At 39.7% G+C, this 17,720-nt stretch overlaps 1 protein-coding gene across 10 annotated transcripts in view; it reads left to right on the top strand.

Annotated features, from left to right (window-relative positions):
- PATJ (PATJ crumbs cell polarity complex component) overlaps positions 1-17,720 on the top strand; it is a 418,144-nt gene that overhangs the window by 265,847 nt on the left and 134,577 nt on the right. For all 10 annotated transcript variants that reach the window (XM_066269036.1, XM_066269031.1, XM_066269034.1 and 7 more), the window contains one exon: positions 7,085-7,176. In XM_066269036.1, the coding sequence (XP_066125133.1) occupies positions 7,085-7,176 (92 nt within the window). The remainder of the gene's footprint in view (positions 1-7,084; positions 7,177-17,720) is intronic.

Genomic DNA, 17,720 nt, shown 5'->3' with positions numbered 1-17,720 from the left:
CTGGATGAGCTTGAACCTGGGTCCTCTGCATTCAGTCCAATCCTCTATCCACTGCACCACCGCCTGGTCAGGCTCAAGATTTGAAAGGGAAAATATTCAGCAAGTACACAAGGTTTTTGTCTTGTTCTACTACTGTAGCAAAAACCAACTCATGAGGGGAAAATGAATCAAAATAAAATCCCGTTTCAAATATGGCATAAGTTTTACAAATAAGATGTTTCTCATTGTCTTCAATATCTAGAGATGCTATAATTTGTTCCTGAATAGCATTGCATTGAACTGGAAATTCAGAACTTAGGAAAAGCTGAGCTATCTTGCTCTTGATAAAATAGTGTCTTTCTGGCACCAGGTAGCATCTAGCTGAGACAAAAGTGAGAATAACTATGTGGAGGATCTCAGAAGGTCCTTTGTGACAATAATCAGAAGAAGAAGCCAAACAAGATCAGAAAACTAGAATCATAGGAACACATAGGAAGTTCCATTGGACAGAAAATCTTTTTCTTTTTCTTCTCCCCCACCTTTTGAGTGCCAAGGTAAATTACTGAGTGTCTGAGAGATCCTAAGACTAGGAGATAGAGGTATGTCACTTAGATATACAAATTAATATTTAGAATTAGAGGAGGCTGCAGATACAGTATCTGTGGAGACTTTTTTGGCAAAGAATTGAAATGTGTTTAAGGTAATTTAACCTGAAATGAGAATTTATCGTAATGGTATAGTTGTCCCTCCTGGAATCTAAAGATTGGGATGTGTTGGGGCTCAGGAAGTGATGGCCTTCCCTGCCCCTTCATCCATGTGGCATATTGTGGCCATCTAACAGAAACTAAAGAGACGCTGTAGAGAACCATCACTTGTGGCTTAGCCCCAATTTATATCCCCACTGTAACCACCAAAGATAGAACCTTGATTGCCCCACCCATCTTCAGCCTGGAGCACCCTGAGGAGCAATGCAAACTGGTGTGGCCCATCTTTATGGCTAGTATTTGTGGTAGGAAGGTTTGAAGGACCATCCCTTAGAAAGAGAAGTGATTGTGTGCTGGCAGTGATCCCCTGTCTGGTCTGACTTTCTCATGTCATGAAAATGAATGGCATACAATACATTTTTCATCATCATGGCTTGATGAATGTAGGATAAGGATATTATTTAGTATCCAAACTAGTCTTACTGAACTAACGGGCTTCATTTACCTGTGCACATCCAAGCCCAGTTAAACACAAACAAGGGTTTGCCGCCATCAAAGTAAAGGTTTATTTTAAAGGAAATGTCACTAAACCTGGAGTCACAAGCAAGCTCATGTTCAATGACCTGACTCCCCAAGGGGATGTGTTATATAGGGGGGGAAATAGTTAATCATGCTGAGGGAGTTAGGGTCATGGTCTCTACTGACCAGCCGGCACGTGGTCTAGTTGACTGGAGAATCTGGTCCTGATGTCAGACGTGCTGTCACTCTCTGGTTTTGCAGGGTTGTGGTCAGCAGGGTCCTCTGCTTTTCTGTTTCTGGAACTGAAACACAACTGAGGCTTAAATGTTATCTCTAGTTTGACTGAAACTGTGTTTCTGTGGTCAGTGGACATGAGGCTTGGTTCTTTAACGCTGACCAGAACCTCCTTGTCCTGAGGGCTTAATGATTAAGGTAGCAGATATGCAAGGGAGAAGGGTGGATCAGTCAGGGTGCTGGTGAGACCAGAGATGTATGATGCTTTCTTTTTTGCCCGTGCTATACTTAGAAGATGTCCTACATCTGTTGTTGAAAGAATAGTGCCTTCAGAGAACAACCAATTCTCAGAAATAGTGACAGTCCCAAGTTAATGATGCATAAAATATACCATATTCTTTCTAATTTATCACTGAATTTTCCCTGGGTGTGTTTCCTTTAGTGTTGAAAAAATAATAAAAACCACTTTTGTAGTTGGGGACTCTATATGTTTTATTTAAATGGTGAAAGTGTTTCATATTAAACAGGAGCTAAGAAAACACAAGAGAGTGTCCTCTCGGGCTGCCAGAGACCGGTTCCGAGGCCAGCGCAGAGGCTTTGTCTTGGATTTTTTAACCCAGTGACCTGCTTATTTTTTTCCCCCAACTTAATCTGGTTGAATCATGTCTTACTCTGCCCTGGGTTTCTTGTTCTGTTCCCAGTGTTACACTGAATGGCATCGTTTCCTTAGAGGCCTTCGAACACTGGCAGGAGGCAGCTGTCTTAGTGGTGAATACCCCAGTTGTCGGCCCTGGAGAAACATCAACAGCAAGCAGGATGCTTCCCCATCACTGCCAGAGCCTCAGAATATTCAGAAACTGCTCCCTGAAAGACAGTAACTCTAGATTTACTTTTAGGTTAAATTAAAATTAACGGCCGGTTTTCTCCATTTAGAGTGTACTGTTTCCCTCTTAAAATAATAGTGCCTTGTATTCTAGTCTAGAAAAATAGAGGAACACAGCTAATAAGCAGCCATATCCATAAACATAAAGCAGCTCATGTTTTTATATGCTCAGGCTTTAGCTAATCAAAAACATTTTTTTTTTTTTCAAACTTGCAGTCACTTTGAAGGCTGGAGCCCACCTCAGGCAAGGTGTACTAGCAGTTGGTTACTGGGAGGGCCACTTCCGTGCATGGCTGTGCAGTTCAGTCTGTCCTCATTGGACACCACTGCATGCAAGCTGTGTGTGAAGCTGGGGAACACCAAGAAGAGGACACTGGTTCCTGCCCTCGGGGAGGTTAGCGCAGTCTGATAACATGTGGGCCTGACACCCAGCAAGGATTGACTTGACCAGGTCCAGTCGGGTGTTAGTGCAATAACAAAAAATTATTTTAAGCCTAGTGCCATAAAATTCAAAGACTGGAACTTTCAGTAGTTCAAGGTTTAGGGGAGACTTTCTGAAGGCAGGGGCCGGGCACAGTGGGAAAGGCATTTGCAAATAATTACCTGAATGCTCATCATTGAATCAAGCATATTTCACACACCATCTCATTTTAAAATTGTGATGTAAAGATCTTTATTTGTATGTCGTTGTAAAGAGATTGGAAAATATGATAAGCAAAACAAAGTGATCGTGCTAGACATACTATATTGTAACTAAGTTTTGCCTCTTAATGCATTTTGGATAGTTCCCATGTAAGAATACTTTTTCACATTATTGTTAATGACTACATAACTTTCTTAACCATTTCCCTTGTAACTAAGTTGGGTAAGAAGATGTAAATATAAAAAAAATAACTTTAAGAAAAAAAACCATGAAAGTAGTAGGAGAGAATATATAATCTAGAGAGTGGGTAATTCTATTTTAAAAAATATTTTGTTTTATAGAGAAGCAAAATTGGGAAGAAGTTAGAGAGATTTCCCACATAACCCCATCTGGACGCATTCACATCCTCTCCCATTATCAACATCTCCCTCCAGTATACTGTATTTGTTACAATTGACAAACCTACGTTGACACATATCAGGGGTCCCCAAACTTTTTACAAAGGGGGCCAGTTCACTGTCCCTCAGACCGTTGGAGGGCTGGACTATAAAAAAACTATGAACAGATCCCTATGCATACTGCACATATCTTATTTTAAAGTGTAAAAAAAAAAAAAAAAAAAAGGAACAAATACAATATTTAAAATAAAGAACAAGTAAATTTAAATCAACAAACTGACCAGTATTTCAATGGGAACAATGGACCTGCTTTTGGCTAATGAGATGGTCAATGTGCTCCTCTCACTGACCACCAATGAAAGAGGTGCCCCTTCCGGAAGTGCGGTGAGGGCCGGATAAATGGCCTCAGGGGGCCACATGTGGCCCACGGGCCATAGTTTGGGGACCCCTGACACATATCATTATTACCCAAAGTCCATAGTTTACATTAAGGTTAGGACAAATATATAATGATACATATTTATCATTGTAGTATCATACAGAGGGTGGGCACATTTTTTTTTTAAGATTTCTTTTTTTTTTCTTAGCAGGAGATAGAGACAGAGGGACAGGCAGGGACAAACAGGAAGGGAGAGAGATGAGATGTTGCAGCACTTCAGTTGTTCATTGAGTGTTTTCTCATACGTGCCTTGAGCAGGGCGGCTTCAACTGAGCCAGTGATCCCTTGCTCAAGCCAGCGGCCTTGAGCTCAAACCAGCGACCTTGGGCTTCAAGCTAGTGACCTTTGGGTTCAAGCCAGCAACCATGGGGTCATGTTAATGATCCCATGCTCAAGCTGGTGAGCCTACATTCAAGCTGGTGAACTCACACTCAAGCCAGGGATCTCAGGGTTTCAAACCTGAATCCTCAGCATCCCAGGTCAGTGCTCTATCTACTGCACCACCACCTGGTCAGGTTAAGATTTCTTTTTTAAATTTATTTTTAACTGGATTTATTGGAGTGACATTTGTTAATAAAATTATATAGGTTTCAGGTATACAATTCTCTAATATATCATCTGTACAATGTATTGTGTGTTCATCACCCCAAGTCAAGTCTCCTTCCATCACCATTTATACCCCCTTTACCCTCTTCTACCTCCCCTTAACCCCTTTTCCCTCTTATAATTGCCAAACTGTTGTCTTTATCTGTGAGCTTTTTTTCTTTGCTTAATCCCTTCACCTTTTTCACCCAGCACTCCAAGCCCTTCCCCCTCTGAAAGCTGTTAGTCTGTTCTCTGTATCTATGAGTCTGTTTCTATCTTGTTTATTTTGTTCATTATATTCCACATATAAGTGAAATTAATGGCACCTGTCTTTTCTGACTGGTTTATTTCACTTAGCATAATAAACTCCAGGTCCAACCATGCTGTCACAAAATGTAAGATTTCCTTCTTTTTTACAGCAGAGTAATACTCCATTGTGTAAATGTGCCACAGCTTTTTTATCCATTCACCTACTGATGGGCACTGGGCTGCTTCGAAATCTTGGCTATTGTAAATAATGCTGCAGTGAACAAGGGCATACATATCTTCTTTTGAATAAGTACTTTGGTTTTTTAAAAAATATATTCCAAGAAGTGGAATCATTGAGTCATTAAAGCAGTTCCACTTTTAATTTTTTGAGGTATCTATATACTACTTTCCAAAGTGGTTGCATCAATCTACATTCCCACCAACAGTGCACAAGGTTTTTTTTTTTTTCTCCACATCCTTGCCAATACTTGTTTTTTGTTGATTTATTAGTGATTAGTCATTTTGACAGGTATAAGATGATATCTTATTGTGCTTAATTTGCATTTCTCTGATGGTTGATGACATTGAGCATCTTTTCAAATGTCTGTTGGCCACATGTATGTCCTCTTTGGAGAAGTGTCTATTCAGGTCCTTGGAGGTTAGGCACATTTTTAATACGTTATATTAAAAAGGCAGAAACTTTAACAGAAAAGATGACTAATTTTGAATACTTAAAAAATTTTAAATCTTTGGGGTATAAGATTACTATAAATAAAATTAAAGGCATTGTCTCATTAAATTCTCATTACAGTTTTATGAAGTAGGTGCTTAGATTTCCTTTAAAGAAAAGGAAACTAAGGTGCAGAGAAATAACAGTGTGCAGATCATTGGGTTTCTGGGAGATTGATTATCTTGGCGAAGAATAAAAGTTGATAGAATGAAAGACATATTGAGGGTGTAGTTCAAGTTTAGTTTTTGCAGCAGCCTTTGATGTAACAGACCAGCTTCACTACTTCAAGGTGATGGATGAGCTTCATTTAGACAGTTAAAAATATTATATTTTCATTTTATTCTTTGAAGTGTTCATTTCCATACACTTTCTCATTATAGTTGTTATGACAAGAATGATACCTTTTTCAGGAGTATCTTCAAATGCAAAATTTCAGAGGTATCAAGGACAGGAATTAGATGCTAATTACAAAAAAAGCATATCCCTTATATAATGTACAAAAATACATCCATTAAGTAGTAGAAACGATCAAGGTCTCTGTTAAATAGGAATAGTATAGTATAGATCATTAACTACTAATTAAACACAGGAAGGAAAAAGCCAAAACTTTGAACTATTATCAATGGATGAAATAAAAAATTGATTATGGCTATCATCATAGTTTATCAGTGGGGAAATCTGGAACAGAAAATTTAGAATGTAAATGTTTTAGATCATATTTAGGTGAATTTCATCAAGTTCAAAACCCCATCACGTCTTGGATAAAAGCAGATGGCCTATTGATTATTTACAGTAAAATGTTTCTATGCAATTGATCTAAAATTTGACTTAAAACAAGAATATAATATGTATCTCCTTTGGAGTAACAAAATTTATGCTTAGTAATAACCTTGACATGGTTATGGAATCATATTTAATGGGCCCACAGTTTGGTGTGTTTTCTACATTTTTTAAGAATCTGGAAAAGCTATAAGAAATGAAATATATATCATAAACTTTTTGCATCAAATTCAGTTACTGCTCTCTTGAAGTTTAGCAGAAAGGTCAAGGACTGTATATCCTATTAACTGCATTCAAAACTGAAGTTAAGAGATTTGAATAGCTGTTTAAAATTAGTATTTGAATTAAAAGAATATTAAGATTTTTGGCACTGAGGAGTCCTACATGTAGTCACTTAAAAATGAATGCACTTCGGCCCTGGCTGGTTGGCTCAGTGGTAGAGCGTCAGCCTGGCGTGCAGAGGTCCTGGGTTCGATTCTCGGCCAGGGCACACAGGAGAAGCGCCCATCTGCTTCTCCACCCCTCCCCCTCTCCTTCCTCTCTGTCTATCTCTTCCCCTCCCGCAGCCAAGGCTCCATTGGAGCAAAGATGGCCCGGGCGCTGGGGATGGCTCCTTGGCCTCTGCCCCAGGCGCTAGAGTGGCTCTGGTCGCAACAGAGTGACGCCCCAGAGGGGCAAAGCATCGCCCCCTGGTGGGCAGAGCGTCGCCCCCTGGTGGGCGTGCCGGGTGGATCCAGGTCGGGCACATGCGGGAGTCTGTCTGACTGTCTCTCTCAGTTTCCAGCTTCAGAAAAATACAAAAAAAAAAAAAAAATGCACTTCATTGTTTAATTCCAAGTATATAGATATATTCTTTTATGGTGTATTACTATATATGTATATATGTGTTGTACAAATATACATATTGCATTTTTACAAGTACATTTATTTTTTCCAAACAGATAAACAATCAGATTCTGTACGGAAGAAGTCACCAAAATGCATCTGCCATTATTAAGACTGCTCCATCCAAGGTCAAGCTGGTTTTCATCAGGTAAGATAGATACAACATAAAATCTGAGATCTCTCTGGAGATGTTATTATTTATGTAAGACTATTTTGTCTTTGGTTTCTCTAAGAAAAATCACACTATTCTAAACATGCATTTTCTTTTTGTGACTGTTACTGTAAGAGAAGTATCGATTGTTTTGAGTATGAGGCTTTCTTGTTATTTATGTTTCACATGATAGTATAGGTAGTTGAGGCTAGTGTATTTCAATTTTTAAAAATTCTTCCTTCTTCCTTTCCTGGATCTGATTACTTACTCTATAAATATAATAGCATCTTCTAGCTTCTCTTCCTTCTGTCATTATCATTCGGTATATGTGCTGACTCATTAATGTCTTCTTCAAAGAGTAAGCAGGAAAATGGATCCCAGGAAAGTTTTAGGAGCTTTGTATTAAGAGTGCTAGTGAGAAATCCAGAGGGTAGGAGATGTTAACTTTGCTGTTTAGAGTGACATGGTGTGTTTGGGGCTCCACATGTGCCTATACATCGCTTGCTAGCTGACCGAGCTTTCTGGCAGAAGAGAGTCAGAACTGGGACTCCTCGTGGTGCTAGCCACTGTGGAGCCTCAACAGCAGTGGAATGAGCTTTGATTCTCTGTTTCTGGACTGAAATGACAGTAAATCTGAATTATTTTTAGGTGACATAACTAACCCTGTATATTAACTGTTGCTCTGTATCTTTTACCTTCTGAGCTTCAGTTATTTGTAAAATGGAAATAATAAAGCACCTACCTATTGTGCTGTTTCAGAAATTTGAAGTGTTTAATACAGGGTCTAGCATGAAGACTGAAAGGCTGTTGTTCACTGGTATTTTATGAAGGTGGGATTATTCTACCTCTTCTCTTACTTGTTAGTAAGACCTCAGGGAACCACTGGGATTAAGGGGTAATTTTATTCCCAAATATGGGCACAAATGTAAGTGATTGAAACATTCCATCCCACACCATCACTTTAGCCTCAGGGGCTGTTGCTGCTTTGCTCCGAAAGAAGTCCGATGTTGGTGAGTTATTCTCCCACTCACTAGCATTTTCTGGCCTTTTTTTCCCCTCTTGTTTCCAGAGGGAGAAAGCTTCCTTCTTCCTGTGTGTCTTTGTTAAGATGATCTCCTTCGGCTTACTCACCTTGACGTTCTCAGTCACAGATCTTCTTTGGGTTTGTTTTTTTTTTGTCCTTCTTGTTGCCAGAGGTTACAAAATTAGACTTCGAGGATGAAAAGATGAACAGACCTGAGGAAAGGTCAGCCACTCAAGAGTTTAAGATGATGGGAATACTGAGGAGAACACTTTGTGAAGTATGGTTGTCTGGCCACTGTGCTCTGCACCTGTGACCAGTACAAAGTAATGTTGAAGGTAAACTGGGATTGAAAACTTAAAATTTTTTTTTCTTTTCATTTTTCCAAAGCTGGAAACGGGGAGGCAGTCAGACAGATTCCCGCATGCGCCCGACCGGGATCCACCCGGAATGCCCACCAGGGGGCGATGCTTTGCCCCTCTGGGGCCTCGCTCTGTTGCATCCAGAACCATTCCAGTGCCTGAGGCAGAGGCCACAGAGCCATCCCCAGCGCCCAGGCCATCTTTGCTCCAATGGAGCCTCGCTGCGGGAGGGGAAGAGAGAGACAGAGAGGAAGGAGAGGGAGAGGGGTGGAGAAGCAAATGGGCGCCTCTCCTGTGTGCCCTGGCCAGGAATTGAACCCAGGACTCCTGCACTCCAGGCCGACGCTCTACCGCTGAGCCAACCGGCCAGGGCCTTAAAATTTTTTTAATTAAAAAAAAAAAAGAGTTTAGGATGTCCATTGAGAGAAGTCCATACAAGTAAAAAGTTCAAACCACTTAGTTTTGAAAACTATGTTTAAAGTTGTGTGAGGATTACATGAGAAGACTTATATAGCACTCAGTGGTGTCTGCACTTAAGTGTTCAGCACAATGGTGATGGCTGCAGTGCTGTTATTAATATCACTGTTACCTCTTCAGCATTTGTGAGGCCTTTGCTACCCATACTGGGCTATCCCATTTTATTTTATTTTTTTTAATTTTATTTATTTATTTTTTTTGTATTTTTCTGAAGCTGGAAACGGGGAGAGACAGTCAGACAGACTCCCGCATGTGCGACCGGAATCCACCCAGCACACCCACCAGGGGGCGATGCTCTGCCCCTCCGGGGCGTCGCTCTGCCCTGACCAGAGCCACTCTAGCGCCTGGGGCAGAGGCCAAGGAGCCATCCCCAGTGCCCGGGCCATCTTTGCTCCAATGGAGCCTCGGCTGTGGGAGGGGAAGAGAGAGACAGAGAGGAAGGAGAGGGGGAGGGGTGGAGAAGCAGATGGGCGCTTCTCCTGTGTGCCCTGGCCGGGAATCGAACCCGGGACTTCTGCACACCAGGCCGATGCTCTACCACTGAGCCAACCGGCCAGGGCCCTGGGCTGTCCCATTTTAAAGAGAGCAAAAAAAATTGGGTAGGATCCAAAGGAAATCATTTAATATAATTAAGTAGTTGGGAAATAGGACCCTTCTTCTTCAAGAAGGAAAGGTTAAATGATTTGAAGTTGTTTACACTACAGAAGAGAAAGCTGAGTAGAATTTTAATAATACTTAATAAAGTCCCATTAATTTAGTATCTGATTATTTCAATTTTGATCATTCAGAAGGGGTCAGAATCAAAGAGTTTGTTCAGTAAATTAATGGTGTAAGCATAATTAAGGATGCTGCAGAGAGTGATTGTAAGCAATTTAGATGTATCAGTGTACATTCAAAATATGTAATCTAATTATGGATGCTTCCTGCATAATCATTAAATTATAATGTCTAGCACATAGTGAGCATTCAGATAGATCTACTGAATAACTATTTTTTTCAGATCCTGCTAAACTATTCTAGATGATTTAGTCTCCAGAGACAATAATTATCGTAAGTCAGTTTGACTTAATTTGTGGATTTAAAAATACATATAGATACCTGTCATTATTTTACAAAATTATTCATCCTGTAGTTCCTTTACTCTCTACTTTCTTTTTCTTTTTTCTTTTTATTTCTTTTTGACAGAAACAGAGAGTCAGAGAGAGGAACAGATATGGACAGAGAGATAGTAATGGAGAGAGATGAGAAGCATCAACTCTTTGTTGCAGCACCTTCATTACTCATTGACTGCTTTCTCGTATGTGCTTTGACTGGGAGGCTACAGCAGAGTGAGTGACCTCTTGTTCAAGCCAGTAACCTTGGGCTTCTAGCCAGTGACCTTTAGGCTCAAGCCAGTGACCATGGGGTCATGTCTATGATCCCACGCTCAAGCCAGTGACCCTGCACTTAAGTTGATGAGCCCGTGCTCAAGCCCATGACCGCAGGGCCTCTAACCTGGGTCCTCTGTGTTCCAGTTCAGTGTTTTATCCACTGCACCACCGCCTGGTCAGGCCTTCACTACTTTCTTCCAAATAATCTAAGTTACGAAACTTTTCTGTATCTATTTTATAGGGAGAAAAACATATATAGTCATAATTCTAAACAATCTATGGTCAATATTCACTTTTAGATTTTAATGAACTAAATTGAATCAGGAGCTATTTATGCACTGCTGACAACCTTTTGTTTGATTCAGGACAGACCTGGTCATTTGTGTGCCAGCATTTTATTAGTTAATGCTTTGGTTTCCATAGGGAAGGAAGTAACTGTTCATTTGACAAAGAGTGCTTAACTAAAGTGATGAAATCTTTTCTAAAGCAAAACTGAACTATATAAGGTTTTATGAGTAATTTTTTAAAAAATCTTAAATTTACCTTGCTAGGTTTGAAACTAGATTTAATACTTGGGCTATGTGAGCCTGGTCAGTTTCCTGATCTATAAAATGAGGATGCTATACCTATCTCATAAATTGTCTAATATATTAACACATGTAAATTGCCTGATGATATGGGCTCCACAGTGTTCATTGCTGTAGTGATGATGATGATGATGACGATGGCTATGGCAGAAAAAGGTAGGAAAGGGGAAGAAGGAGGTAAAAAAAAATGTCTTGGAGGAGGAAAAAGAAGAATCAGTCCTGCATAGGTACCTTTTCTAATTCCAGAATCTAGAATATTTTTTTAAATGAAGCACACTGACTGACAGTTTGAAAATGCTTTAATTAAGCCCAATGGACATTATATGCACCAGTGGTAGTCAACCTGGTCCCTACCGCCCACTAGTGGGAGTTCCAGCCTTCATGGTGGGCAGTAGCAGAGCAACCAAAGTATAAATAAAAAGATAGATTTAACTATAGTAAGTTGTTTTATAAAGATTTATTCTGCCAAACTTAGAGAAAATCCAAAATAAAGTACTTGGTAATTATCATTATATGCTTTAATTTGCTATAACTCTGCTTTATAAATTTTATAAAGTAAAGTTACTTCCCTACTTTATAAATCACCATTACTGTGGAACCGGTGGGCGGTTAGAAAATTTTACTACTAACAAAGATACAAAAGTGGGCAGTAGGTATAAAAAGGTTGACTGACCCTGATATACACTATTTCTTGTGAATGTTAGAATAAGAGACATGGGCAAAACCTACCTAAAACATCTCTTGTAGTTCTCTGTCAGCTGCTGCTGCTGCTTCTCCTCCTCCTCCTCCTTTTCCTCTTCTTCTTCCTCTTTATTCTATTTATTCTATTTTATTTATTTATTTATTTGTTTGTTTGTTTGTTTTAGAGAGAGAGGAAGGGAGAGAAAGATAGATCGAAACATTGATCTGTTTCTGATACATTTCCTAACTGGAAATTGAACCTGCAACCTTTGCACATCAGGATGATGCTCTAGCCAACCGATCTCTCTGGGCAGGGCTTATTATTTTTATAATGATGGCCTGATATTTTAACAAAGAATAGAACACTGTTTAATTGAGGAATATATAAAGAGAAATCTAATTAACATGAATTAATCCTCATGTCAATAAAATATATTAGATTTTACTGGAAAAGTAATATCAACTACTGTCAAAATTTAAAGTACTTAGGGAAATCAAGAAAATATTTTTTTCCTGACTCTTGATGGCACAGTGGGTAGAGCATCAACTTGGGACACTGAGGTCCCAGGTTTGAAACCCCCGAGGTTGCTGGCTTGAGCAAGGGTCTCCCGTTTGAGTGTGTGATCACTGAAATGATCCCATCGTCACTGGCTAGAGCCAAAAGGTTGCTAGCTTGAAGCCCAAGGTCACTGGCTTGAGTGAGGGGTCACCGACTTGGCTGGAGCCCCCCAGTCAAGGCACGTATGAATGACAGTCAATGAACAACTAAAGCAGTGGTTCTCAAAGTGTGTGTCAAGGCGCATTGGTGCACCTTAGAAGATTTCCAGGTGCGACTTATGGTATTCCAGAGAAATATGTGCCTGTTGGGGCCAATAAACCAACAGAGTTTTTGGAGTTTAGATTTTGGGGGGACAGAGGTGTGGAGAATTGGCTGTAAACTGACAGTCTGCCCAATCCCCCACCTCACTTGCCTGATTAGGTTGCCAAAGGCTTTTAAGCTGTGGTGCTGGATTGTTGTTTACACTACCCCCCATGTTCCTAGAAAGACTGGAGGCAAGTTTCTTCTATCCTTTGTCTGGTGTCAAGTTAAGATGATATGTACGGTGGGGGTTTTCTGCACTCAATGCAGTTAAGAGTAAAAAGAGAGAAATTTTTCAATGTATTGATGAGGAAATGAGAGTTTGCCTTTCAAATAGATGCCCAAACATTGAAGAACTCACTAGGACACATCAGGCTCATGTTTCTTATACACACAAGAGTGAAAAAACTTAACACATTCATGCTAGGACCTGCCGAATTTATTAAATCTTACTAGGACTGTATCTATATATGTAAAAAGATAACTTTTTTTTTTTAACCCCTCTTTTTTACAAATTCTAAAAAGCATATAACATAAAATGTTTTTTAATGTCAGAATAAATTTAATTTTGTCATATTTATTTCATTTAATTACCATAAAAGCACACTTAGACTTTATATTTATATTTTTAATATTTGACTTAATTATTATAACATAGTTCTCAGAAATTTGTATATAGTGCACCTCCAATTATTTGTAGGATTTTAAATGTGCCCCGACTTCAAAAAGTTTGAGAACCACTGACTGAACTAAAGTGATGCAACTACAAGTTGATGCTTCTCATTTCTTTCCCTTCCTGTCTGTCTCTCTCCTTCTCCCTCTTCCTCTCTCTCTCTCTCTTTTCCCCTCTCCCTCTCTGTCCTTCTCTCTCCCCCTCTCTCCCCATCACACTCTCACTAAAAAGAAAAAAAGAAAAAGTTTTTATTGTTCACAAGCTCTATACATCAGTGATAGAGGCATAATAGCAGATTGGTGTCCTATCCTTGTGTGGTAACCTGTGCATTTTAGGTGCTACCCACTGTATCCCGTCTCCTTCAGGCTGATCTTTCATCTTTCAACCTCTGCCTATATGTTACTTCTTTTGTTCTATTGTTATAAGAACTCCAATACTGTCTTCTTAGAACCAAATCCTGGAGCAGTGAAATATTGACTCGTTATCAAGTTTTGTGAAGTTAACATATAAATCATCTTGGCACAACAGATACAATTATACTTTTAAACTGCATAACTTGTGTTATATATATATTGTTACTTTAAAAATTGATTTTTATAAATTGTATTTTTTTACAATTAGTGCTTCTATTTAACAATATTTTTTTATTCTCTGTGCATTTTCATTATATAGAAATTTTTGGCTTTTATGCCTTGGCAACTCTTTTTCAAATTTATTGACAATTGCAATAAAAATAGACTGCCACACATTTAGGAGTATGATTAACAATAAAGCAATCATGGAAAGCTGTAAAAATATGCTGCAAGAAACGTATTAATTAACTGGGACCTTTATTCTGTAGTGATGGACATTTATGACCATATCCTTGTCATATTCTTTTAACACTTGTATTTATTCATATAGTAATTGATCTACAATTCACAGAGGGTCTGTGAGTCCTCAGTGAAAATTAGTAAGTTGCTGCTATGTATACACGACTTACATAACCATTTACTCCGTCTTTTTTTTTTCACATCATTAAATTTTGGACAACCCTATAATCATGTAATTGTGCCCTGAGACCCATAGGGACTTTGACATACGAATTTTTCTCCTCTGAATCATTCCGAGGTATCTTACGATGTGAGTTCCTAGTATGCAACACACATTTAGTTGTTTGGATTTTCCTAGTCAATGTTATCCTCTCTACACAAGCACCCCAGTTTAAGTACAGGAGGAGAGCCATATTAATCCAATGACTTTGGCAGTGCAGGGATCCAAGGAGATTAATGATCTTGCCTGCAGCTCTTTTCATACCTTCCCCCACTATCAAAAATTAAATGTCATTTATAACAACTCACTCTTCACTATTTAATTACATGTGGGAAACATATACTATGTAAAGACTCCTGGGGCTTAAGGAGGCCAAATGGAACTAAAGCCCTTGGATTCAGTGTGAGCTGTCAAGCCCCACTGAGTAAAAGTGGACTCACCGTAGGATCCATTTTCCTGTATTGATTGAACATATGTCTTTTTTTTTTTTTTTTTTCGTTTATTGAAGCTGGAAACGGGGAGAGACAGACAGACTCCCGCATGCGCCCGACCAGGTTCCACCCGGCATGCCCACCAGGGGGCGATGCTCTGTCCCTCCAGGGCATCGCTCTGCTGCGACCAGAGCCACTCCAGCGCCTGGGGCAGAGGCCAAGGAGCCATCCCCAGTGCCCGGGCCATCTTTGCTCCAATGGAGCCTCGGCTGCAGGAGGGGAAGAGAGAGACAGAGAGGAAGGAGGGGGCGGGGGTGGAGAAGCAAATGGGCGCTTCTCCTATGTGCCCTGGCCAGGAATCGAACCCGGGTCCCCCGCACGCCAGGCCGACGCTCTACCGCTGAGCCAACCGGCCAGGGCTTGAACATATGTCTTGATGTTGTCATTAAAAATATAGTATGGCCCATCATCTTCTGGCCATATCGCTTAAAGATGATCTTGACTTGAAATTAATGTGACTGTCAGAGTCCTGTCTGGAAGAAGTCCATCTGAAGAAACTAATTGAATGCCTGTTTTTAAAATCCTTGTTGTGCTCTTGATTCTTTATATCTAATTTTGATAAATATGAGGCAGAAAGATGGTGGGTACAATCATGAGTTTTACTTTCATAAAGAAGTATTTATGCATTTATTTTACAAGCATTTGCTGAGTGCCGACTTGTGCTGGTGCTGTGGAGTCAGTGACATAATCTCTGCCCTAAAGAAGGGGCAGAGAGTAAGCAATCAGGGTCTTTCTTCAGTGATATACCCGTATTTCCTCATGTATAAGATGCTCCCATGTATAAGACGTACCTTAATTTTGGGGCCCGAAATTTAAAAACAAAGTATTACATAAAGTCATTCAACTCAAGTTTTATTCATCATAAAATCCATACAACTCCTCATCACTGTCAAAACTCCCATCCATTAGCTTGTCCTCATCTGTGTCTGATGACGAATTACTGTCTTCATATATTGCCTTGTCCTCAGTTCCATCTATGGCATTTGAATGCCACAACCACTGTATAAGATACACCCAGTTTTTAGACCCCAAATTTTTCCAAAAAAGGTGCATGGGGAAACACGGTGCTATGATACTATAGTGACATATAGGAAATGAACCTAACCTAGTTTGGGAGCATAGGGGAAGGTGTCCCAGAGAAAGATACTTAAGCTCAGACCTGAAGGATCTATAAGCAAAGTCATAGTATGTACAGAAACCAATAGGTTTTTAGAATTGAGTGTTATACCCAGTATACCTGAACATTTATTGTAGGAGAAAAGCAATCTTTCCTTAAGAAACTACTACCATTAGATGAGTACAGCTGTGTATGTCGTTTTTTGTTTGTTTGTTTTTTATTTTATTTTTATTGATTGATTTTAGCAATGGAGAAAGGGAGGGAGAGGAGAGAGAGAGAGAGAGAAGGGAGAAGAGGGTGGGGTGAAGAAGCAGATAGTCACTTCTCTATGTGCCCTGACAGGGAATTGAACCTGGGACTTCCACTATATGTCGTTTTTCTTTTTTTTTTAATACTATAAGGAACCAACTTTCGGATTCTCGTGGACCATTAAAGAATGCAATGACTCTTCTCACATGCACAATAAAATGTCATTCATGAGCTATATGACATGAAGTTTTGAGGAAGAGGTTTGTCATTAGCACTGAGCTTTATTAGGACATGCAGGGAGAAAGGAAGTGGAGATATACTGCTGCAATTTCAAGGCTCTTCTGTTTCTCTGTTCAGCTGGACTATGGTAGCCCCATGTAAGTCTCAAGTGCTTTGAAATGCTAACTCTTGCTTACTTTCTTCAGTAGTTGTTTCCTGTACTATCCATTTTTTAAAATATTTTATTTATTTATTTTAGGGGGGGGGAGAGAGAGAGAGAGAGAGAGACAGAGAGAGAGAGAGAGAGAGAAGGGGGGAGGAGCAGGAAGCATCAACTCCCATATGTGCCTTGACCAGGCAAACCCGGGGTTTTGAACTGGCATCCTCAGCATTCCAGGTCAACAACTTTTCCACTGTGCCTTAAATAGTAATTTTGATTATTTGGTTTATATTTTTAAGTTGAATTTGTAAGCCTTTTATGAAAGAACATGGTGCAGTTGAGGTGTTTTTCAGACATGGCAATTTATGCATCCAAATAAAAATCATGTTTTCTTTGACCAATTAGCTAACCTTGGGAAGCTATCCATTAAGTCCAATTCTGATCCCATTGAGTCATGTATTTCTATGATTATTTTGAAAGCCTATAGCATATTCTTTTGAATACCCACAATAGCCATAAATTTCCCTCCTTTGAAGATGATTATAGTTAGGTAGTCTTAAATGACCAAAAATTTTATAGGGCCATTTATTAATTATGTACATTAGGTGAATTAGGTAAGTATTGCTATCAAAGAACAAGTTCATCTTTCTAGTATGTCTTGTAAAGTATCTTTGAAAATCAGTGTTATTATTTCAAGGATAATGTTGGTGATTTCCCCTGACCAACAGTGACGCAGTGGATAAAGCATGGAGCTAGGATGCAGAGGACCTATGTTCAAAACCCTAAGGTTGCTGGCTTGAGCACAAGCTCACCAGCTTGAGCACAAGGTTGCTAGCCTGAGTGTGGGATCATAGACATAACCCCATGGTCGCCAGTTTGAGCCCAGAGGTCACTGGCTCAAAGCCCAAGGTTGCTGGCTTGAGCTCAAGGTCACTGGCTTGAGCAAGGGGTCACTTATTCTGCTGTAGCCCCCCGGTCAAGGCACATATGAGAAAGCAATCAATGAACAACTAAGGAGACTAAGGAGCCACAACGAAGAATTGATGCTTTTCATTTCTCTCCCTTCTTGTCTGTCTATCCCTATCTGTCCCTCTGACTCTCTCTCTCTCTCTCTCTCTCTCTCTCTCACACACACACACACAGAATAATAAAGTTGGTGGTTTTTTCTCTTTGCTATTTTTATTCTCTAACACCGTACCAGCTTGTGGAGATTATGACTGTTTGTTTCACTTTTCATGGCACT

This window comes from Saccopteryx bilineata, chromosome 3, assembly GCF_036850765.1.
Source record: "Saccopteryx bilineata isolate mSacBil1 chromosome 3, mSacBil1_pri_phased_curated, whole genome shotgun sequence".
NCBI lineage: Eukaryota > Metazoa > Chordata > Mammalia > Chiroptera > Emballonuridae > Saccopteryx > Saccopteryx bilineata.
This window is presented reverse-complemented; position numbering and strand designations above follow the sequence as displayed.